Source organism: Loxodonta africana, chromosome 2, assembly GCF_030014295.1.
Source record: "Loxodonta africana isolate mLoxAfr1 chromosome 2, mLoxAfr1.hap2, whole genome shotgun sequence".
Lineage (NCBI taxonomy): Eukaryota > Metazoa > Chordata > Mammalia > Proboscidea > Elephantidae > Loxodonta > Loxodonta africana.
The window spans coordinates 165,645,078-165,668,425 of NC_087343.1; the positions used below are offsets into that span (position 1 = coordinate 165,645,078).

Consider the following 23,348-nt stretch of genomic DNA (forward strand, 5'->3'; position numbering starts at 1 on the left):
ATTGTCCTGGCCATGGAGTGGAAGTGATGAAGGCCAGGCAGTCACACTCCCCCATGCCCAGGGAACGTCAATGCTCCAGAGGCTGGCATGTGGCCCATGAAAGGCAATCAAGGGTATTTAGATGGATTTTTCCAGGTGGAGCAAGCAGGAACTTCTGCTTTCTTTCTCCCTAATGTGTGAGGATATAAGAAGGAAGGCCAGGGTGGCCTGTTGACTTGCTTTGTGTAATTGGAGTCAGTTCTCTGGCTGCCTCTATTTTACGGCAAAGAAATGGGCATGGCCACCTGGTATGGGTCAGGAGGGGAGGGAGCTCAGAGATTCCGGTATGAGGTCAGTCTCATATATCTGACAACTTTGTTTTGTGCACCTACTATATGCTAGGCTGTGTTGTAGGCACTGGTGATAAGGCAGTATATGTCCCACTGCCATAGAGCTTACATTGCATAGGTGGCAAAGACAGTAACCTGTCAACCCGAGCAGACGACAGGGCTAAGAGGACCATAAGAAGCTACCTGTGGTCATGAAGGCCTCAGGGGAGTTGTGGCACTATGAACTTGTAGCAGACCCATGGACATTCTTCTACAGCAGGTTCCTGCTCTCTAGGCACAGGGATTTGCAGGCAGATAAGGAGAAAGGACAGAGAAGGATGAAAAGAGTTCAGAGGACAAGCAGAGGATATTCATTTGAAATCCAAGCCCACAGAATCTCAGCAGGATAGGAAAGAGTGGCAAAACAGGAAATGGCAAACCTCAAGAAGGGTGGAGAGAAGCTTCCTTGAGCAAACAGCCTGGGGCGTCGGTCTATGGAGAGAGGTGGAACATCTGCATTAGTGATGGTGGGTGTGGAGGATTTTCAGGTGATGCTCAGGGCAGCCAGTGACCATGTGACAGTGGAGAAGGCTGTGAGCAGGTAAAAGTCACTGTAAGTGAGGCCGGCAGCAAAGCAGGAGACCAGGTTGTTCAATGGGGTGCTTGCATAAAGTAGGACACCACCCAGGATGCTGAGGAGATAGAGGATGAGCTGGGCGCTGTGAGTCACTCATGGAAATGAGAGGGGTCTGCAAGGTCAGACAGAGACAACCGTTAGTGCCAGGAGCAACTGTGCTTACAAGAGGGTAGAGGGACAGAGGGCTGAGGGCAGGGTGCAAGATCTGGAGCTTGATGGAACTTGCCACAGCCCAGAGCAGGAAAAAAAGCTGGGCAAGGGCAAGGCACCCCAGAGAAACAAATTTTCCATAAGTGTCTGCACTTATTGTGGGACTAGGTCTGACGTGGGGGGTTGAATGTTGCCAGTCACACAGGGCTCAGTGTCAATATTCTAGGACATAGTTTGACAGGGGGGTGGGCCAAGACAGGTGGGCAGGGACCCATTGCAGGCCACTCAGGCACGGATTCCTGCACAGGCTGCAGGGAGTTCGCTGGTGCCCTCCCGCCTATGTGTGCACAGGACGGAGCTGCTCTGTCTCCTGCACCATCTGGACCTTCGAGCATCTAGAGATGAGAAACCTTTCCACTTCTGCTCTTTGAGAATTAGAGTCATTTCCGGGAACAGAAACTGAAACCCACCCTCACCGAAATCCTCTCCCCTTGCGTGCAAAATCTGTGAGCAGGGAGGTGGACTTAGCTATAGAAAGAGCAGAGGGGTGAGAGCTGGGTGCAGGAAGGAAATTCAGAGCCCACAGGCTGTCACTTTCCAGCACTTCTTCTTTATATCTCTTCGCTCTTCCTAAGTCCAACATCTACACAAAACTTGATCTGCATTCCAGTTTGGACAGACTCAGAAGGAGCTGCCTCTGTCTGGGAGGGCAAGGAGCCCTTCCCAGGGAAAAAGGTGAAGTCCCAGGAGTGGTCCCTGACTGCTGATCACAGACACCCCTCTGCTTCCAGGAGCTGGTAAGCGAGAGAGCTGCTAAGAGGGCAACTTGGCTAATGACTGGGCTCATATTGAGACATTACAAGGTGGATCCTTGACACCAAGGGCAGTTGAGCTTGGGGTCTGGGTTCTTTTCATTTCAGTGACAAATTCCGAGCAGGTCCCATCTCTGACATTCCTAAGGGATCCAAGTAAAACCTCCTCAAATACCTTTGCTGTTCCAAACCCTACCCACCCATAAGTGTAGCTGGTAGTCACCTCTCACCTAGGTGATCCTAGCATTAGACATTTTCTGGTGGGAACAAATTTGGAGAAAGGGGGCAGGATGTGCCACTCATATTCTCTTAGAGTCTAAGCAGAATCTCTTGATTTTCAACCTGGAGATGTCCTCCTGAAATCAGGGCCAGCCACAGACAATGTCTGGGATAGCCTGAAATTGTAATAGTCCATCAATTGGTTCACCAGGCTGAACCCCGCAGGGAATAGGGACCTGGGAGTTAGGGGTTCACGAATGGAGCATTTATCCCTAATTGTTCCTCTAAGTTAAAAATGTTTACCTGCACTGGAGAGACCTGTCCTCACTGCAGGCACTAAATCTTTCCTTTGTAGATGACTTTAACTAGGTGTATGGTGGGGTGAGGGGTAGGAGGTAGCAATTTCTACCATCTTTCCAGAAAATGCCCTGTCCACGGATCATATAGAAAAATATCATGTTTTCCTGGAATAAATTAGCATATTGATTTTCCCTCAGCCTTTTCTGATGACGATCAAATGGGGAATAAACCCAGGGCTTTGGCTCACTTTGTTTTCTGGGCACATGAAAGTCACTGATTTCCCAGAGTTCATAGCTGGTGCAAGGCCTGGCCCCACTTTTCTATGAGTCCATTTGGTTGGGGCTCAGGAGAGTTGGGAATGGCACAAAGTATACATAGTTCTGCATGGAGTCTCCACTAACCTGTCTGCATGCCTTAGGTCATGAAATGTATTTAGGGAGTGTCTTAGTTTCCTGGGGCTGCCTTGACAAAAATATCACGAAATGTATTTAGGGAAATGTATTTAGGGAGTGTCTTAGTTTCCTGGGGCTGCCTTGACAAAAATACCACAAAGTGAGTGGCTTTGAAAAACAGAAATATTTTGTCTTACAGTTCTGGAGGCTGACAGTCTGGGTTAAGGGCTTTGGCAGGACTAAGTTCTTTCTCTCTCTGCTCTAGAGGAAGATCCTCCCTTGTCTCTTTCAGCTCCTGGTAGCCCCTGGCATTTCTTGGCACTTCTTGGCATTTCTTGGCACTCCTTGGTTTATAGACAGATCCTTACATGGTGTTTTGCGTCTGAGTGTGTAAAGACCACCTACAGATTGGGAGAGAATTTTCAGCTATGACATCTCCGACCAGCGCCTGATCTCTAAAATCTATATGATTCTGTCAAAACTCAACCACAAAAAGACAAACAACCCAGTCAAGAAATGGGCAAAGAATATGAACACGCACTTCACTAAAGAAGATATTCAGGCAGCTGACAGATACATGAGAAAATGCTCTCAATCATTAGCCATTAGAGAAAAGCAAGTTAAAACTACGATGAGATTCCATCTCACTCCAACAAGGCTGGCATTAATCCAAAAACACAAAATAATAAATGTTGGAGAGGCTGCGGAGAGATTGGAACTCTTATACAATGCTGGTGGGGATGTCAAATGGTACAACCACTTTGGAAATCTATCGGGCGTTTTCTTAAAAAGATAGAAATAGAACTACCATAGAACCCAGAAATCCCACTCCTCGGAATATACCCTAGAGAAATAAGAGCCTTCACACGAACAGATATATGCACACCCATGTTTATTGCAGCTCTGTTTACAATGGCAAAAAGCTGGAAGCAACCAAGGTGTCCATCAACAGATGAATGGTTAAATAAATTGTGGTATATTCACACAATGGAATACCACGCATCGATAAAGAACAGTGACGAATCTGTGAAATATTTGATAACATGGAGGAACCTGGAAGGCATTATGCTGAGTGAAATTAGTCAGAGGCAAAAGGACAAATATTGTATAAGACCACTATTATAAGATCTTGAGAAATAGTATAAACTGAGAAGAACAAATACTTTTCTGGTTACACGGCGGGGGGGGGGAGGGAGGGTGGAAGAAGGTTATTTACTGACTAGTTAGTAGATAAGAACTACTTTAGGTGAAGGGAAGGACAATACTCAACACACGGAAGGTCAGCTCAACTGGACTGGACCAAAAGCAAAGAAGTTTCCGGAATAAACTGAATGCTTCAAAGGTCAGTGGAGCAAGGGCGGGGGTTTGGGGACTATGGCTTAAGGGCACTTCTAAGTCATTTGGCAAAATAATTCTATTATGAAAACATTCTGCATCCCACTTTGAAATGAGGCGTCTGGGGTCTTAAATGCTAACAAGCGGCCATCTAAGATGCATCAATTGGTCTCAACCCACCTGGATCAAAGGAGAATGAAGAACACCAAGGTCACACAATAACTATGTGCCCAAGAGACAGAAAGGGCCACATGAACTAGAGACTTACATCATCCTGAGACCAGAAGAACTAGATGGTGCCCGGCCACAATCGATGACTGCCCTGACAGGGAGCACAACAGAGAACCCCTGAGGGAGCAGGAGATCAGTGGGCTGCAGACCCCAAATTCTCATAAAAAGACAAGACTTAATGGTTTGACTGAGACTAGAGGAATCCCCACAGTCATGGTCCCCAAACCTTCTGTTGGCCCAGGACAGGAATCATTCCCAAAGACAACTCATCAGACATGGAAGGGACTGGACAATGGGTTGGAGAGAGATGCTGATGAAGAGTGAGCTACTTGTATCAGGTGGACCCTTGAGACTGTGTTGGCATCTCCTGTCTGGAGGGGAGATAGGAGGGTAGAGAGGGTTAGAAACTGGCAAAATTGTCACGAAAGGAGAGACTGGAAGGGCTGACTCATTAGGGGGAGAGTAAGTGGGAGTATAGAGAAAGGTGTATTTAAGCTTATATGTGACAGACTGACTTGATTTGTAAACGTTCACTTAAAGCTCAATAAAAATTATTAAAAAAAAAGACAAAAAAAAAAAAACGTTGGGGAGTGGAGGTATGTCTGACCTCCACCTCACAGGAATCAGCTTTGGGCTGATGGTAATGCTGGTTCTCATTCTCCCGGAAGTAAGACAAGGTGTGACACTATTGCCACCACACTGCAGGTAGCTCCCCGTGAGTATTCTAAATTTGAAATCCAGGGCGTGTTTCTCCTTTAGTCACATTTCTGTTCCTCTAAAGAATACATTGTCGGGGAGGGGATGTAGCTTGGTAAGGAAAGGGAGAAACAGAAAAATCAGAGAGGGAGATAAAAGGAAAGAGTTTCCTTCTCATCCTGTCTGCCATGCCTCTCTTAAAAGTTTTTATCCAGAGCTGTATAATAGACTTCTAAGAGGCCATTACTTCTGCTGAGACCACCCCACCCTTTCTCCAAGTAGAAGAGACAATGCTGACACAGTCCTGAGTCTATGAAAGCGCTCAAGTTATATCTGCCAAAAGCTGCTTCTGGGGCCCAAACGAAAATAGAACCACCACAAACACTGTAATAGATGACGCCCCTGTCTTCTGACCCTGTCCTCCTCAATATTTGTCCAGCAGAGCATCGTGCACGCTTAGGATCATTGAATCGGTTGTTAATAGTGACTTGTAAAGGTTTTCCTCCTCACTAGGCTGCAAGACAGATGAAATCGGTCTGTGTGTGTTTACTACCCTCTGGATTTCCATTACCAAAGGTGGCTCAATGTTTAGAAGCCTTCAGTCAACTGCTGACTGAAAGACAAAAGTCAAAATGTGGTTTTGAGTCCCAGGTCTTCCACCTGTTCTCTGTGCAGTTTTGAGTGAGGGACTTAATCCTCAGAGAGTCTAAATTGTTTTGAATGAACAGGGATAAATGCAAACCCCTCCTGCAGTCACTGAGAACCATCAGAGATCTGATGGGTGTGAAGGGGCCTTGAGTGTATGCAGCCCTGCCCAGCTATGTGGTTTCATCAATACAGATTTCTTCCTCCTCCATTCTCGTTGCCTTCTCACTACTCCACCCCAAACTCTCATACCCACTGTCCAACTCTCACTCTGAGCCTATGACAATAGTAGTCTGAGGGAAACAAACCTACCCTTATAGTCATAGGGGCTGGGAGAGGGGAGGGTCACAGTGAGTGTGTAACTGGCATTTGCACAGGACTCAGAGTCCCTGCTGTGTGAATCTTAGTTCAGGCTGAATTTGTGGGGCCAGGGGTCAGGAGAAAAGGACCTCTCCGGGGTTCTGGAGGACACCTCAACTTGTTTCTAAGTTGTTTCTCTGTGCTCTCCGCACTTACCAAGCTGTAAGTTGAAAATAACACAGCTGACCTGCTCTCTCAGGGCTCCTCATATTTCTCTTCTGAGAATTGACTCGGTTGTTGGGAAGAGGAGACAAACAAGTCCAGTTTCACTTTTCCATTCCTGGAAGTTCATTAGATATTGAGATGTGTCCAGCTCCCCACTCGTTGTGCTTAGTCAGCCTCACACTGAGGGGTGGGGTAGGAGTCAGGGAAATCTTCAATTTCTGTCCAGCTGCATTACTGCTGTTGCTTTATAAGGGCTAAGAGAACCTGGGTGTCAGCTGAAGAGACTGGACCACTGGAGCACAGCAGAGGAAGATTCCTGTGCTTTGGACTCCAGTGGCCACATCAATCAGACAGAGGATTTTCTGGTAATTTAGCAGGACAATTCAGAGCTGATTTCTGAACTAAAATACCTCCTTTCTGTAAGTAAACACCGGCTAACAAAACATTTAGGATCATGGATTGGAGAGCTGGGCTGCTCAGTCTGGAAGCTAGAGAGCCCTGACTGGTAGGCGGCAGGACTGGCTCCTTGACGGTTGTAGTTAACTGTTCAAGTTAAGGAAAATCTAAAGCAAATGTTTTGGATGTTATTTATTTCCCAGGGGAAATTTATTCAGTTTTGTTGCCTTCCTCTAGAGCTTCCCCATGTTGCTGGGTGCCATCGAGCTGATTCTGACTCACAGTGACTCCATGTGACAGAGTAAACCTGCTCCATAGAGCTTTCTTAGCCAGAGTCTTTAGGGAAGCAGATGACCAGGTCTTTCTCCGTTGGAGCCACTGGGTGATTTCCAACTAACAACCTTGTGGTCAGCAGCTGAGCTCATCACCATTGCACCACGAGTGCTTCTTAGAACTTCCCCATAGAATAGTTTAAAATGTACGTATCACCAGATGTTTTATGGTTTAGGAAACTCTATGGGGCAGTTCTACTCTGTCCTATAGGGTCGCTATGAGTCGGAATCGACTCGACGGCACTGGGTTTGGTTCTGGGTAAACACAAGAAATATGGGTTTGTGTGTCTCAATCTTATGTTATTTTCAAGTGATCTTTTCATACCTCTCCCCATCCAGCACTTCTCATTCCTTCCATTCCACGAACACTAGAATAGGAGTGAAGAAGCCCCGTTTGCACTCCACTTCTGCTGTTAGTGGAGTTTCTAGGATCTGGGAGTGCTTTTGGGTTTTCATCGTCAGGTAAGGATACTGATAATCTTCTCTTACATTTGTGAAGAAAACTAGGGCCTTTCAGGATAAATTGATAAAGTATAATGCCATTTAGTGATGCGTCCTTTTATAATGGTTGATATTTCACAATCCTTACCTTTTGTGCTCATGAAGAAGCACTTAGGCAAATTTTACTTCTGACTTCTTCTATGACCAATAGTTATTTAGTAGTGTATTATTTAGTTTCCATGTATTTATATTTATTTTCTTTCCTTATTTTTTTCTGTTGCTGATTTCTTGCTTCATACTGTTATGGTCAGAGAAGCTGCTTTGTATGACTTCAATCCTTTTATATCTGTTGAGACTTGTTTTGTGTTCTCCCACACGGTCTATTCTGGAAAATGACCCATGCGTGCTAGAGAAGAATGTATATTGTTCTGATGCTGGGTAAAGTGTTATCTATACAAGTATGATATGTTCTGTGAAATAGGACCTTATGTGTTTTGGACAGTCTGTGAACACGGTATTAAAATTTTATGGAAGCCCACTTCTGGTCATCCTCATTGCCACTGCTGCCGCTGGAGCTGCCAGTGGACGCTGAAGAGACAGGCAGCACTTGAGACGATAGTGACAGGAGCAAACAAGGTGAAGCAAGCAAGGAGATAGCAGAGCACCCAGCCCTTCCTGCTGTTCTGCCTGCCAGAGCAGCAGGAGCAGCCTGGGCCTGCAATCCCCGCCGCGGCCACTCACTCACCTGCCACAGCCACTCACCTGCCACAGCCACTCACCTGCTCGCTGGACAAAGCCTGACACCCGCACCCAGACCCATGTCCTCTGCCTCACTTGTCTTTATCCCCCCCCCCCCCCACCATGGTCCCATGCTTCATGAGTCTGGGTTGGGGTCATTAAAACTACTAGTGGAAATAATAAGGAAAAGGAAAACTGCCTTTCCTTTAAGAAAAAAAAACCTTATGGGACCACGAATGTACATGTGGTCGGACTTTGCCCAAACAGATGTTAAGCAACACATACCCGTATGTTCGTTAAGTCCAGTTGGCTTATGGTTTTATTTAAATTCTCAGTGCCCTTGGTCATCTTCTTCTTAGATGTTCTGTTTATAATTGAAAGCGGTGTGTTGAAGTCCCCTACTATTATTGTGGAGTTGTTTATTTCTCCTTTCATATTAGTCGGTATTTTTTTCATCCATTTGGGTGCATTGCTGTCAGGAGCACATACATTTATAATTGTTGTCTTCCTCCTGGATTGACTCTTTTTTTATTACTACGTAATGTCCTTCTTTATCTCTTGTAACAGATTTTGATTTAAAGTCTATTTTATCTGATATCAGCATAGCCACCCCTGTTCTTTTTTGTTTATTGGTTACATGGAACATTTTTCTCCGTTCTTTTATTTTCAGTCTGTTTGTGTCCTTATGTCTAAGATGTGTTTGTTTCTTGTAGACAACAAAATGATGGATTGTGTTTTTTTATCCATTCTGCCACTCTCTATCTTTTGCAAGGCGGGGTTAGACAATTTATATTTAAGGTTATTAGTGAAAACGACGTGTCTACCTCACTCATTTTGCTCCATATTTTTTGAGTGTTTCATGTCTTCTTTCTTAACCTGATTTTTCTATTTCTGTTTGTATTTGGCTGCTGCCTTGTGATGCGCCTTTGTGCTATCTTCCTTCTTCTGAATGTTTTTTCTTGGTCATTTCTTAGTGGTTATCGCATGTGTTACATGACACAACCTACGATTGCAACAATGTTTAACATATGAACAACAGTTAACATACAACCTTAACATAATAAAATCTATTCCTTTCGATCCTCCCTCCCCCATTTCTGTTGGTGTGTCTCTATTAACATCAATATACAACTTATGTTTGATATAGTTTACTTTGGACTTATTTTTTTACAAACTTGATATTGTATTGCTTGTGGGATTTAATTATTGAATTTATTCCCTGCAAATACCATGTACTTGGTCTTTATGATTGCCCAGGTTATTGCGTTTTTTGTGGGGTGATCTCTCTCTCTCTCATATTTTTTGTTTATTTTCTTCCCATGCATGGATGATTACTCATTTAATGCTCTTACCTTTCCACTTGGAGTACTCCCTGGAGAAATACTTTCAGAGCTGGGCTGGCAGTGGCAAATTGCCAGAGCTTCTGTTTTGGGGGGAATGTTTTGACTCCCCCCTTGTTTCTGAATGACAACTTTGCTGGGAAAAGGATTCTTGGTTGGCGATTGTTTTCTTTCAGCGTTTTGAATATGTCACTCCATTGTCTTTTGGCCTCTAGGGTTTCTGGGGAGAAATTCACACTGATTCTTATGAAAGCTCTTTGGTATGTTATACTGCATTTTTCTCTTGCGACTTTCAGAATTCTCCCCTTGTCTTTGGTTTTGAAGAATTTTATTAGGATATGATGCAGAGTTGATCTTCTTTGTGTCTCTTCTAATTGGAGTTTGTGTAGCTTCCTCTATACACAAGTTTGGTTCTCTATTCAGATCTGGGGATTTCTTTCTGGTTATCTCTTGGAAAATAATTTCTATGCCTTAAATGTTGCCATGGTGCTCTGGAATTCCAATACTTCCAATGTTAGATTTCTTAATTGAATCTCACATTTTCTTTTGGATTTGTTTGCTTTTCTTTGTTGTTTTCACCTTGAGACTTGGTAAGTTCAGTTATTTTGTTTTCCAGTTCATTTACTGTATCTTCTGTCTGTTTGACTCTATTGTTGAGTGTTTCTCTTGCTTTTTATAATTCATTTGCTTTATTCTTCAGTTCCAATAGTTCTCTCTCTCTTTTTTTGTTTGTTTGTTTTCAATTACCTTATTGAGTCTCTCATTTAGTTCCTCCTTTTGTTTCCTGACCTCCAATAGTTTGTTTTCTTTGTGCTTTTTGCTTTCTTTAAACATATTTAGCTCCACAGTCTGAAAATTATCAACTCTGCATTAGTCTGTCCTCCGTAGAAGAAATTTCCTCTTCTAGTTGTTTTCTTTTTCATTGGTCCCTCTTCTCTCGTGATTTGGTGTGGTTTAGTATTTTTTCTTGAACTTGAGACTTTTTTTTAACTTTAAATTCTGTATGCTGGTTTTTGTGTTTTTTTTTTTTTTTTTTTTTTTTAATTTGGGCATCCTGGTGGCATAGCAGCCAAGCACCTGGCTGCCAACCAAAAGGCTGTGGTCCACACCCACCAGCTGCTCCGTGGGAGAAAGCTGCAGCAGCACACCTCCACAAAGACTCATGGCCCTGGGAATCCCACGGGGCACCTCCACTCCACCCCACAGGGTCACTACGAGTCAGAATCAACCTAGTGGCAGTGAGCTTGGTATCATCTGAGAATGACTAAAGGGCATGCTTATTCTTAGGTTTTTTTCAGTGCTGATTCACTTCTGGGTGCTTGATCTCCGGAATTCAATACACATGCACACGAAGGGGGCATTTAGCTGGTCATAGCCTCTGACGTAAGTGCTGGAGTTCGACTTTCCTGAGGTGAACGTGGTGGGCTGTCTATGCCTTTCCCTCATGCATGCCCTTTCACAGGCTCTCCCGTGGTGCCCCATGATGGGCAAGGAGCTAGCCATTTCCCTCTGTGTTCCTGTCTGTCCAAAGTATTCCCCTCATCCGGCTGCCTTGCATTTCCTCCCTGTCCTACTGCCTGTCTGTCTCAGTCCTCAGTGAGATTCAACAGCACTCTCTTACAGCATCACAGTCTCCCTTCACATCCTTCCAATTGCACAGCTGGCAAATTTCCATGGCCAACCTGTGCTGCCTTACGAAATCGGGCTAGAGCATCCTCAGATTAGCTCCCTTTCTGCGTTCCCTGTTTGGGGTGTTGCCCAGACCCATCCCAAAATGCCTGCAATGAGCAAGCGCTCATGATGTTAGTAGGTAGGTTCTCCCAGCTGCTGCTCCTTCCCTGTTCCTTCTCTTTCCTGCTTCTGGACTCCTACTGGCTCTCCAACACCACAGTTGTCATCCGGAGTTCTGAGATCTCAGTCTGTGCTTGTTTTTATCATTAATCAGTGGATTAGTCACTGTGGTAGTAAATGGAAGCAACCACTCACTTCTCCATCTAGCTGTGCCTCTAGGCCAAATTTTACAGTGAACACTTTTAAAATATAGGATCAGGCCTGAATGGATCAGGCAGTCCATTGAGAGTGTGAAACCTTCTAAAGCCCACCATTTGCTTCTGCAGCACCATTCTGCCATGCCTGAGGGGAACCATTCCCCTTCCTCAGTAAACTGGTTAGAGTGTTCATTTTTAGAATTAACTGCAGATTGAACTTCTCTTTTATTATATTCTTTAGCCACATCTTCCAGGTCAAAAGCCAGGTATGATCACAGCTGGAGCCTTGGCAATGAATGCTGCTTCCACACTTGGATTCTCCCAGCCCCCGAGTTTCTGCTTCTCAGGCTTCCCAGGCTGTTGCACCAGACCTTCCTGGGTCACTCTGGGCCCATTTGCCCAGGGTTGCAGGGCTCAGTGGACAGCCTTACATTGGCTGTATGTGTATCACTTGGGGATGAGCTATCATACTCCCTGCTGTGAGCCTCTCCTGGTCCCTGCCTCCTTCATATTCCTTCCCACCTGCCAATCTTCTCTGCGGATGGGTGTGAGAAAATGGATACTGGGCAATCAGAAGTGTCAGAAAAATTCTCAACATTTGCCTAAACCCCAGTCTCCTGCCTCCAATATGACACATTGAAAGAACTCCTCCACATTTCTCATATGTTTTATTTCCTTTCCAGTAGAATATTTCGCATCACTAATAATGAATCCCGCCAACCAGGCCTCACATATTTATGAAAGTAATTTCTTCCAAAATCATTGCTTTGTCCTGCGCTCTCCACCCCAGTATTCCTGGACTGTTCTGTGCTGGACGTCCCTTGAAGGAGGTGTGACTGCATTGTTCAATCATTACCAGAGTCCTGGATTTCTCAGCCTTGGCATTCTGGACATTTTTGCTGGATAATACTTGGTTTTAAGCGATGGGGAGAGGGGAGAAGGGCTTATCTTGTGCATTGTGGGATGTTTAGCAGCATTCCTGACCTCTACCCACTAGATGCTTCTAGAATCCCCATCTCCCAGTTGGGAGAAACAAAAAATGTCTCCAGACACTGCCAAATGTCCTCTGGATGACAAAATTGCCCAAGCTGAGAACCTCTGCCAGAGGCATATATGTGTCCTCAGCTTGGCCAGAATGTGAATGATCAACTCTATGTCTTGGTGCCCTGGTACCATCTCTTAAAGGCCTAGTGTGACATTCTGTATATAGAAATTCTCAGAGACCATCTTGTGCCCTTTATTCAACATTCTAAGATCCAGTTCTTAAAAACCCAAACAAACCCACTGCTGTCGAGTTGATTTTGACTCATAACAAGTCTATAGGACAGATGCAGGCATTAGGATCTGCCTTAATAAGCTGACCCACTGTACACTTTACTTCGCCTATCATGATCTTTTGTCCTCTTTTTCTCTATCTGTCTTGCCCTGTCTCTGCCTCTCTCTCTCATTGTAGGTATCCCTCCTCCTGTCAGGCATCTGACCAGTAGAGGTCACTACTATTAAGGTGTAACATGCCTTAATAATTCACAGGAATGCTTGACAAAATTGTGGATCCCAATGGCTAAACTTCAATGGCTCTTTTTTCCTGACATCTGTGGGTATTTGTTCTCTGGATCTGTTATTTTTCTTTTGTTTTTAAATAAGCATCTCAGGAGGTTGTAGACCTGTGGGTGACAGCTCCTACTTTGGAAACAAGGAGATCCAGCCGTCTGCATTCAGAGTGAACAGGGTTCTGTAGCTGTTCTTTACTTGGACAGCTTTTTCCATTTTTCCTTTAGATTGAATAAAAACCAGGGGCTGCTTATGTAGTGGATCTCTATGCATGTATTGGCTTATGTACCTCTTGGTTGGTAACTCTAAGGACAGCTCATGTTCACTAGTTTGTCTGACCTTATCAGAATACTGCCCCCACTCTCTAAATGGAGTTATCCTTTAATGGCCCACTATGGGCTTAGGAAGGAGCCCTGCTGGTGCACCGGTTAAGTTCTCACCTGCTAACCAAGAAGTCAGCGGTTTGAACCCACCAGCTGCTCTGAGGAAAAAAGATGTGGCACTCTGTTTCTGTAAAGATTTACAGCCTTGCAGTTCTATTCTATCCTACAGAGTTGCTATGAGTTGGAATCAACTCAATCGTACTGGGTTTTGTATGCTTAGGGCTGGAGAATACGCACAGCTATCCCCAACAGTGTTCAAACAGTTTCCGCATTTAATGCCTTCATTCATCCATTTACTCCCTAAAGAGTCAATTATCACACTGTTATGGGATCTGTGATGGAGCAGTCAACAAAACACACATCCTGCCACCAAGCTCATTTATACTGCAGAAGATTGATGGAGGTTCAAGCCCACCTAGAGGTACCTCAAAAGAAAGGCCTGGGAGTCTACTTGCAAAAAATCAGCCATTGAAAACCCTGTGAAAAAAAGTTCTACTCTGATGCACATGGGGTCACCATGAGTTGGAGTCCACTCCACTGCAACTGGTTTTCCCTTTTTTAGAGACACAGTATATCTTTTAGGAAGAAAATGACACAGACGCATCGTTGTTGTTGTTGTTGTTGTTAGGTGCCGTTGAGTCGGTTCTGACTCATAGCAACCCTATGCACAACAGAACAAAACACTGCCGGGTCCTGCACCATCCTTACAATCGTTGTTATGCTTGAGCTCATTGTTGCAGCCACTGTGTCTATTCACCTCGTTGACGGTCTTCCTCTTTTCTGCTGACCCTGTACTATGCCAAGCATGATGTCCTTCTCCAGAGTCTGATCTCTCCAGACAACACGACCAAAGTATGTAAGTAAGACACAGTCTCGCCATTCTTGCTTCTAAGGAGCATCCTGGCTGTACTTCTTCTAAGACACCGTTACAGCACCTTATTTGAGGGAAGAATCAGTCAGGTATCACAGTGCAGGCAGGATTCATCCCAAGGTGTTCAAATAAAGATGCGCCAATGAAAGGGAAATTGCAGAGAGGTGCGCCAGCTTAACTAGATAAAAAAAGGAGTGGTGAAGCACCCAGGGGCTAGAAAGTGTGAGAAGCCTTTACTGATCCTAAGGCTGAAGGAAGACAGGAAGAAAATGTTGCTAAAGCCCCATAGGAACTGAAACAGCCAACAGGAGCCCCACAGCAGAAAGTACAAATTGTCATGGATGCCAAGATTGCCAGAGATGCAGCCCAAGCAGTGGGACGACAGCGAAGCAATGCACTCACCTTTCCCTCCTTCTACACTCAGACTTCTACCTGTTGCTGCCTCCCAATGGCTGAATTACACTGTGAACTGGAGGGTAAGCACCTTCTGGTGAGACAGTCCAGAGGTGTGTCTACCTGGGTCACAGGTCAGGGCTAAGGAAGAAGAAAATGGATCTGGGAAAAGACCAATGGAGAATAGAATAGACCATTTTCTTAGTTATCCAGTGCTGCTATAACAGAAATACCCCAAATGGATGGCTTTAACAAACAGAAATTTATTCACTCCCATTCTAGGAGGCTAAAAGTCTGAATTTAGGGCGCAAGCTCCCGGGGAAGGCTTTCTCTCTCTCTGGCAGTTCTGGGGGAAGGTTCTCGTAATCAATCTTACCCTGGTTTAGGAGCTTCTCAGCTCAGGGACCCCCTAGCAAAAGAATGTGCTCCCGTCCCCATACTTCTTTCTTGGTGATATGAGGTCTCCTTCCTCTCTGTTCAATTCTCTCTTTTATATCTCAAAAGAGATTGAGTCAAGATACAACCTAATCATGTAGATTGAGTCCTGCCTTGTTGGCATAACTTCCTCTAATCCTGCCCCTTTAACATCATAGAGGTTAGGCTTTCCAACACATAGCATAAGCACATCAGATCACAAAACGGTGGACAAATCACACATACTGGGAATCAGGCCTAGCCAAGTTGACACACATTTTGGGGGGACACAATTCAATCCATGACAGTATTCTTCATACTCTTAATCTGCTCTGCTACCGTGTAAAAAACAATCTTCACATCAAATAGTGTCCTACATAATAAGATATTTTGTGCAATTAGATTACTGTATAAAAATAAAAAGCTTAAAAGAAAATGTTGTTATTTGCTGCTGAATTGGCCCTGACTCACGGCTACCCGACACACAATGGAACAAAGCAAAACACTGCTTGGTCATGTGCCATCCCCATGACTGGTTGCAAATTGTACAACATTGTTTTGTGATCCAGAGGATTTTCACTGCTGATTTTTGGAAGTAGATCACCAGGCCTCTCTTCCTAGTCCATCTCAGTCTGGAAGCTCTGCTGAAACCTGTTCAGCATCATAGTAGTACCCAAGCCACTACTGACAGACATGATGGCTGGGAATTGAACCCACGTCTCCCACATTAGAGGCAAGAATTCTACCATTAAACCACCACTGCACTGATTAAGGGTAGGTAGGGTTGTATAGCTTATTATTGTAATTGGTATCACTAAGTTGTACATCTGTAAAAAGTTGAATTTGCAGAAATTGTATGATAGATATATTTACAATAACAACAACAAAAAGAGTAGTTGCCGTGGCTGCTTATGTGAAACCAAACACTTAATGGGATTTGATTCCTTGGTTTGGAGGTTTAAGGTCATGGTTTCATGTGACATCCCAGTTAATTGGACTAATAATGTGTTTCATGCTTCTGTTCTACCTTTGAGTTCATTGCCTAATGCCTGAGGTCTTAAAAGCTTGCAAGCAGCCATCCAAGGCACATCAATTGGTTTCTATTTGCTTGGAGCCCTATTAGGAAGGAGCCATATTGAGAAGGAGCCCTGGTGGTGCACTGGTAAAGTTCCCAGCTGCTAACCAAAAAGTCAGTGGTTTGAACTCACCAGCTGCTCTGAGGGAGAAAAATATGGCGGTCTGCTTCTGTAAAGATTTACAGCCTTGGAAGCCCTATATGGCAGTTCTACTCTGTCCTATAGGGTCGCTATGAGTTTGAATCAACTCAGAGGTAGTGGGTTTGGGATTTGGTTCCTTGGTTTGGAAAGATGAGAGTCAGGAATAAGAGAAGGAAATGGAACGTCTGGCTAATTGTCTCCATGAACAACTGTTTCCTTTGCCATAAGACCAAAATAACTGGATGGTACCCCACTACCATTATTGAACATTTTGATCCAAGGTTCCATAGAAGAATCCTGATCAAAAAGGGGGAAATGAGAACAGAATTTCAAAATTCTCATGGAATCCAGACTCTCTGGGGCCGTGGAGGCTGAATGAACCCCTGAAACTATTGCTTTGAGATAATCTTTAAAACTTTAACCAGAAATATTCCCTGAAGTGCTCTCAAAACCAAATAGCTTAACTAGTAAAGAATGTCTGCCTTCAGCATTATGCCCTTTAAGAACTATGTATATGGTACCAAAAAAATTGGTGGCATAGTGGTTAAGTGGTACGTCTGCAAACTGAAGGATGGGCAGTTCGAATCCACCAGGTGCTCCTTGGAAACTCTATGGGGCAGTTCTACTCTGTCCTATAGGGTCACTAGCAGTTCGAATCCACCAGGTGCTCCTTGGAAACTCCATGGGGCAGTTCTACTCTGTCCTATAGGATCACTATGAGTTGGAATTGACTCGACGGCACTGGGTTTGGTTTTTTTTTTTTTATATGGTACCAAAGTGACAATAGCAACTCAAAAGATTAGACAGGAGCCTTGGGGGGCAGCGAGTTTATCTTAATGGGGGAGGAACAACTTAGAAATGAACTGGGAGAATAGTGGCACAACTCAAAGAATTTAATCAATGTCACTGAATAGTACATGTAGAACTTGGTTTTGTGTATGTTTTGCTGCGTGTATTCTCAACAACAGCAACAAAGTAAATAAAATATAAAAAGAAAAAGAAAACAGAGGTGCTAAATAAGGGCTGGAATATGTAGAAAGACTGCATTGAGTAAGTGAGTACAAACTGGGACTTGAAGAATGAAAAAGCTTTGTGTTATTGAAAGTGGATAATATTCCTGGAAGAAAATGACTAATGAACATGAGTTCCAAAGGCAAGAAAAGTGCATATGTAAAGCAAATTAATGCCATCTAAGAAACTTATCAACCAAATACAGTGGGTGGACTTTCTTGGCATCTTAATGAAAGTAAAGCTGTAATAAACAAATAAATAAATGACCTGTTTACATTTGGGCAAATTTAAACACTGATTAAATATTGATGACAGTGAGGAATTATTATTGATTTCTAGGTGTGATAATAGTATTGAAGTTACGTTAATTAAAATTCCTTATTTTTTAGAGAGGTAAACCGATGTATTTATGGATGGGATGATGGGCTATCTTGGTTTCGCTTTAGAGGAAAAAGGTGATGAGTGGGATTGGACATAATTTGATGGTTGCCGAAGCTGGCTAATGGACACATGGGGTTTAGTATGTCATTTTCTTTCTAATTTTTGTACAAGTTTAATATTTCCATAACAAAGAGGTTAAGTAAGATAAAAACCAACCCGTGTTAAGACATAACTAAGGGAAATAGTGCTGAGAATATGGTATTTTTGGTAAGAACAAGGCACAAAGACCTTCTTCCAGTACAGTAATTTCTTTCAACTTTTCTCTTCCTTCCTTCTTTTAGATGCTTTATTCACCATGGGTGATATTTTCTCTTCTACTTCTTATAATGAAGAACACCAAAATTTGGCCTCCAGTATGAATGCATATTTTATGAATTTCAAGGTGGAAAACAAAATCCTCTCTGCGGAAACCATCAATTTGATCAAGTCCAACTTGGAAAAAGGTTACATTGATAGTGTGGGTGCTGTAATTGATGATGTACTAAAAGAAATTGATAGTGCCCCACTGAATATTGCTGTGACAGGGGAGTCTGGTGTAGGAAAGTCCAGCCTCATCAATGCCCTGAGAGGAGTTGGGTATGAAGAAGAAGATGCGGCCCCCACCGGTGTGGTAGAGACGACCATGAAGGCAACTCCATACAAACACCCACGTTTTCCCAACGTGACACTTTGGGACTTGCCTGGCATTGGGACCATTAATTTCCGACCACAGGATTATCTGCGGAAAGTAAAATTTGGTGAATACGACTTCTTTATCATCATTTCTGCTACACGCTTCAGGCAAAATGATGCACAATTTGCCGAGGTCATTAAATGTATGAAGAAAAATTTCTACTTCGTTAGAACCAAGGTGGACATCGATTTACAGAATGAACAGAAAAGTAAACCAAAGAACTTTGAAAGAGAAGAAATCCTGCAGAAGATCCGAAACAATTGTTTGGCCTCTTTTAGGCAGATTAAGATGGACAAACCACAAATCTTCTTGGTCTCCACCCATGATGTATCTAAGTATGATTTCCCAATCCTGATAGACACCCTATTAAAAGATCTCCCTACTCAAAAACGACATATATTTATGCTCTCCCTGCCCAATGTTACTGAGGAAGCCATTGAAAGAAAGAGGGATTCTCTGAGGCAGAAGATCTGGCTGAAAGCCTTGAAGGCTGGAGCGTTGGCCACCTTGCCTATGGTGGGCATCTTCACTGATAATGACATAAAGAAGCTGGAGGCAAGTTTAAAGGAATATCGAGTTCTCTTTGGGGTAGATGACATTACTCTTCAAAATTTGGCTGAGAATTTGCAAGTGCCTGTGGAGGAACTCCAGGCAATCATTGAATCTCCAAAGTTGCTGGAAAAAAAGAAAGATGAATCAATAGGGGAAAGGCTTTTGAAATATGTGGAGAGGTTCTGCTCAGCTAATGGAGGTCTCCTTGCTACAGGTCTCTACTTTAGAAAAAACTTCTATTTGCAACTTCATTTCCTTGACACGGTGACCAATGATGCTAAAACTCTGCTTAAAAAGACAGTTTCAGAAAAGCTGACTTCTCACTAGAATAAATCTATCTGAAAGTTGAATTCCCAATTCATGAAGGAAAAAAACCACACTGTAGATCCCTAAACAATATACTGAGTGTATTGATGATCCAAGCCTCCAATTCATCCTTAATGATTGCTTGCTCCTGTTGGCTGGGCCATGGGCAGACCACAGGCAAACACCATTCATCCACTTTCAATAAGCTACCACATCTGATTATTTTCTTTTTATAAAATGTCTGATCAACTGCTAAGAATCCTACTGAGTCAGATTCTTTCCTGGGATAACAAACAATAAATCTGCAATTCTGTGCTGGGAGGTGAAGCTTAGTTCCCATCTGCTTCCTCAAGTGCTGAACCTACTGACTAGCTTCTAACCCACAGAATGTGGAAAGGAAAAATTTTAACTTTATTCACCAGTGACCAAGGTTAAAAATAAGTAGTAATAGGCTGTACTGATATCATTTCCCCCGATACAATGTGATGGAAAGTGCACACCACTTCTGTGGTATCCTTCCTCAAAATTCGTAACTTCTTCTGATAATGAGAAAACAAACCAAGAATTCTATAAAATACATGACCAGTACTCTCTGAAATTGTCAAATTCATACAGAGAGAAAGAAAAAAAAAAGACACAGAAATTGGTATAAACCCAATGAGATGAAGGAGACATGATAACTAAATTGCAATTTGGATTCCAGGATGGCACAGATAAAAAACAGTGGAAAAGCAGATGAAATCCACAGTCATCTTTCCAATTCCTCCAGCGTGTGGATCAGCAGAGGCATAGAGAGAGTTGGGAAAAGAGGGGGGCACTTGCCCCCCCGGTACAAGTCTAAGGGGGTGTCAGGCGAGTTGCAGAATGACATTCTCATGCACCACAAATATGAAAGACACCTGACTAAGACAGCCGGACAAGAAGAGGAAAGGTGTTTCTGCCGACATGTGGCCACTACCAACGTCTATGCATCTTGAAATTGGGGTGTGGGGAGCAACTCAGAGACCGTCCCAGGCACTTGTTATCCTCCCTATGCCCCTGTGGATCAGCTGTTATTCTCCAATAAAACTCATAGAGAATAGTTGTACAATGTTTTGTCTTTGGAGAAAGATCTGTTGCCTGGGATCTAGTTCTTGTCACGTACTATTTGGGGCTTCTCAGCCCCAAATGCTCCATTATAACACCATTTTTTTATACATACTTCCTTTGGGTTCTCATTGAGTCTTGAACAGTCCTGGATTTTTATTTTTATTTTCCTACACTGAATTTCCCTCTCCTGCTTCACGCACTATGTACACCCACTTCTCACTTATCGACAAGGTTAGGTTCCAAAGACCAGGGAGTTATGTGAAAATGGAGAATGGCCACATCAAATTACAAAATGGAGGATGACTACATCATTACATAACTGCCAAACCACTAAGAATCATGGCCCAACCAAGACAGCCAGCATTACTCTTGCCTCACACCTCAGTGTTTGTGACTGCCAGACATATGTCATTAATGCATAATGTAGCTGGATAGTAGATTTTTTACTATTGTCATAAATGGGAAATGTCAAATAACGAGATAGTCGATAAGTAAAGAGTAGGTGTATAACGGAGGCCTGGTGGCGCACTGGTTAAGAGCTGAGCTGCTAACCAAAAGATTGGCAGTTCAAATCCACCAGCTGCTCTTTGAAAACCCTACAGGGCAGCTCTACGCTCTCCTATAGGGTCACTATGAGTTGGAATCAACTTGACAGCAACAAGATTTGGCTTTTCGTTTAGGTGTATAATATTACCATGTGTGCAACCAAAGGAAAGTAAATCTTCAACTTTCTACCATTCATGGAGCAAAAACTCTTAATAAAGCCAACAGGGATCTATAGAATTTTTCCCTACAAATTTCAAAAGTTTGAATCATGCAGACTCTGGGTAGGAAATCACAATGAAAATGAGGACTCTATGATGGTTCATTACTGGGAAATGATAACAGAACAGGCAGAATCCATAGGAAATCATGTTGATTTTTTTCTTTCCTTTTTTTTAGCTTTTCTATCCCTTTTTGTTATTCTGCTGTAATTAGATATCCTGTACCAGTTGCCATTCAGTAGACTCTGACTCGACAACCCTATATGTACAAAAGCAACTCTATACCCTTTTTGTAATCTTGGGTTAGAGCATTATAAACCAGTTACCATCAAGGTGACTCCAACTCATGACAACTCCATGTGTGTCAGAGTAGAGCTGTGCTCCGCAGGGTTTTCAATGGCTGATTTTTCAGAAGTAGATCACCAGGCCTTTCTTCCAAGGCACCTCTGGTGGACTTGAACCTTCAACCTGAGCACATTAACTGCTTGCACCACCCAGGGACTCCCAGAGGATTATATACCATACATATATATTTTCTTTTTTTTTGCCCTTGAGTCGATTCCGACTCGTGGTGATTTCATGTGTTTCGGAGTAGAACTGCCCTCCATGAGTATTTTCATGGCTATGACCTTTTGGAAGCAGATTGCCAGGCCTTTCTTCTGAGGCTTGTCTGCGTAGGTTCAAACCACCAACCTTTTGTTTAGTAGCCTAGAGTGTAGCAATTTCGTCTGCCCAGGGACTTCTTAGAGCATTATACCAATACCTAAATCATAAGTATATAATGATACAGTGAGGAAATTGTATATAGCTAAGTGTCTTGTGAGCATTATTATTCTGAAATTAAATAAAGAAATGTTCAGGTTTGTCATGCATAAATTGTTTCATTTATTGCAAGGTAGTCATGGCAAGACATTCAACTAACATTCATTTATCACTGGAGAATCAGAATTAACAATTACAATGTTAGTTCAATGATTAGAGGCAAGATTTTAGACTTCAGGCTTTTACCTTTTCTGAGTGGTCTTGCGAGGAGACTTGACTGCCTTGTAGCTCGGGTCTGAGGTCACTTGTGGTGGGCGGTATCTCACAGACGTTCAGTCTTCAGAGAGAGCGATAGTCAGAGTGATGTTTTGCTGCTGTCTTTCCTCAGCAAGAGAGCAGAAAGTGAGGGTTTATATAAAATTTCTTCACCTTCACTTCACAAAATAAGGGTTAGGTGCTATCATGTCTAACCAGGATTAATATGTTTTATTGTCAATTTTGGGAATTGTTGTATGACATGTTTATGTCCCAGGGAAAATTTGTAGAGATCTGATTTCTTAGAAATTAAGGGGGTTGTCATATGGCATATTTATGTCCCTGTTTACTGCATACTTCTCATACTTATATTATCTATTTCCAAGTTTAGAACAACTTTATAATGACTTATAATTTCTAATGACTGAAAAGTTTCTAATGACTTACAGGTAATGGTTAAAAGCATCATAGAAGTATACATGTTTCTATTTCTAAGATCAGAAACTCTCTATTTCTAGCTTCACATTATAAGTGACTTATAGGTGGCACAGTGGTTAAGAGCAACAACTGCTAACCAAAAGGTCAGTAGTTGGAATCCACCAGCCGCTCCTTGGAAACCCTGTGGAGCAGTTCTACTCTGTCCTATAGGGTCACTATGAGTTGGAATTGACTCAATGACAACGGGTATACATAGGTGTTTTAAAGTATTATAAAGCTAGGTATATACCCTAGAAATTGAATACTAAAGACACGATTAGACATATGCACACCTATGTTCACTGCAGCACTATTCACAATAGCAAAAAACGGAAACAGCCCAAGTGGCTGTCCACAGATGAATTGATAAACTAAATGTGGTACATACATACAATGGAATACTATGCAGTCATAAAGATTAATGATGAGTTTTCAAAATATATTATACTGTGGATGAAACTGGAGGACATTATGCTGAGTGAAGTAAGTCAATCACAAAAGGACAAATACTGTATGATTTTGCTATTATAAAAAGACAAGACTAGGTATACACACTGAAACCAATGTTTGCCGGTAGTTACCAGGGATAGGTCAGGGGGAGAGGAGATCACTCTCCAGATAGTAGACCCTTGTTATTTTGGAGAATGGGAAATACAACACCAAATATAGGTGAAGTGTGCACAGCTTGATCAAAGTGAAGGATG

General features: G+C 42.9%; 1 protein-coding gene across 6 annotated transcripts; it reads left to right on the top strand.

The window, feature by feature from the left end:
• Positions 1-584: 584 nt before the first annotated feature.
• IFGGA1 (interferon-gamma-inducible GTPase 10) lies at positions 585-22,067 on the top strand. 6 transcript variants are annotated; one of them, XM_064278399.1, is made up of 3 exons: positions 585-1,029; positions 1,766-1,892; positions 18,048-22,067. In XM_064278399.1, the coding sequence occupies exon 3, from the start codon at positions 18,062-18,064 to the stop codon at positions 19,316-19,318; it is 1,257 nt and encodes a 418-aa protein (XP_064134469.1). In that variant the 5' UTR covers positions 585-1,029; positions 1,766-1,892; positions 18,048-18,061; the 3' UTR covers positions 19,319-22,067. The 6 variants fall into 6 exon arrangements, with proteins under 6 accessions (XP_064134469.1, XP_064134464.1, XP_023406478.2 ...); XM_023550710.2 differs by lacking the exons at positions 585-1,029; positions 1,766-1,892 and adding exons at positions 6,472-6,615; positions 7,318-7,440; XM_023550704.2 differs by lacking the exons at positions 585-1,029; positions 1,766-1,892 and adding exons at positions 6,683-7,124; positions 7,318-7,440.
• The last annotated feature ends 1,281 nt before the right edge of the window (positions 22,068-23,348 follow it).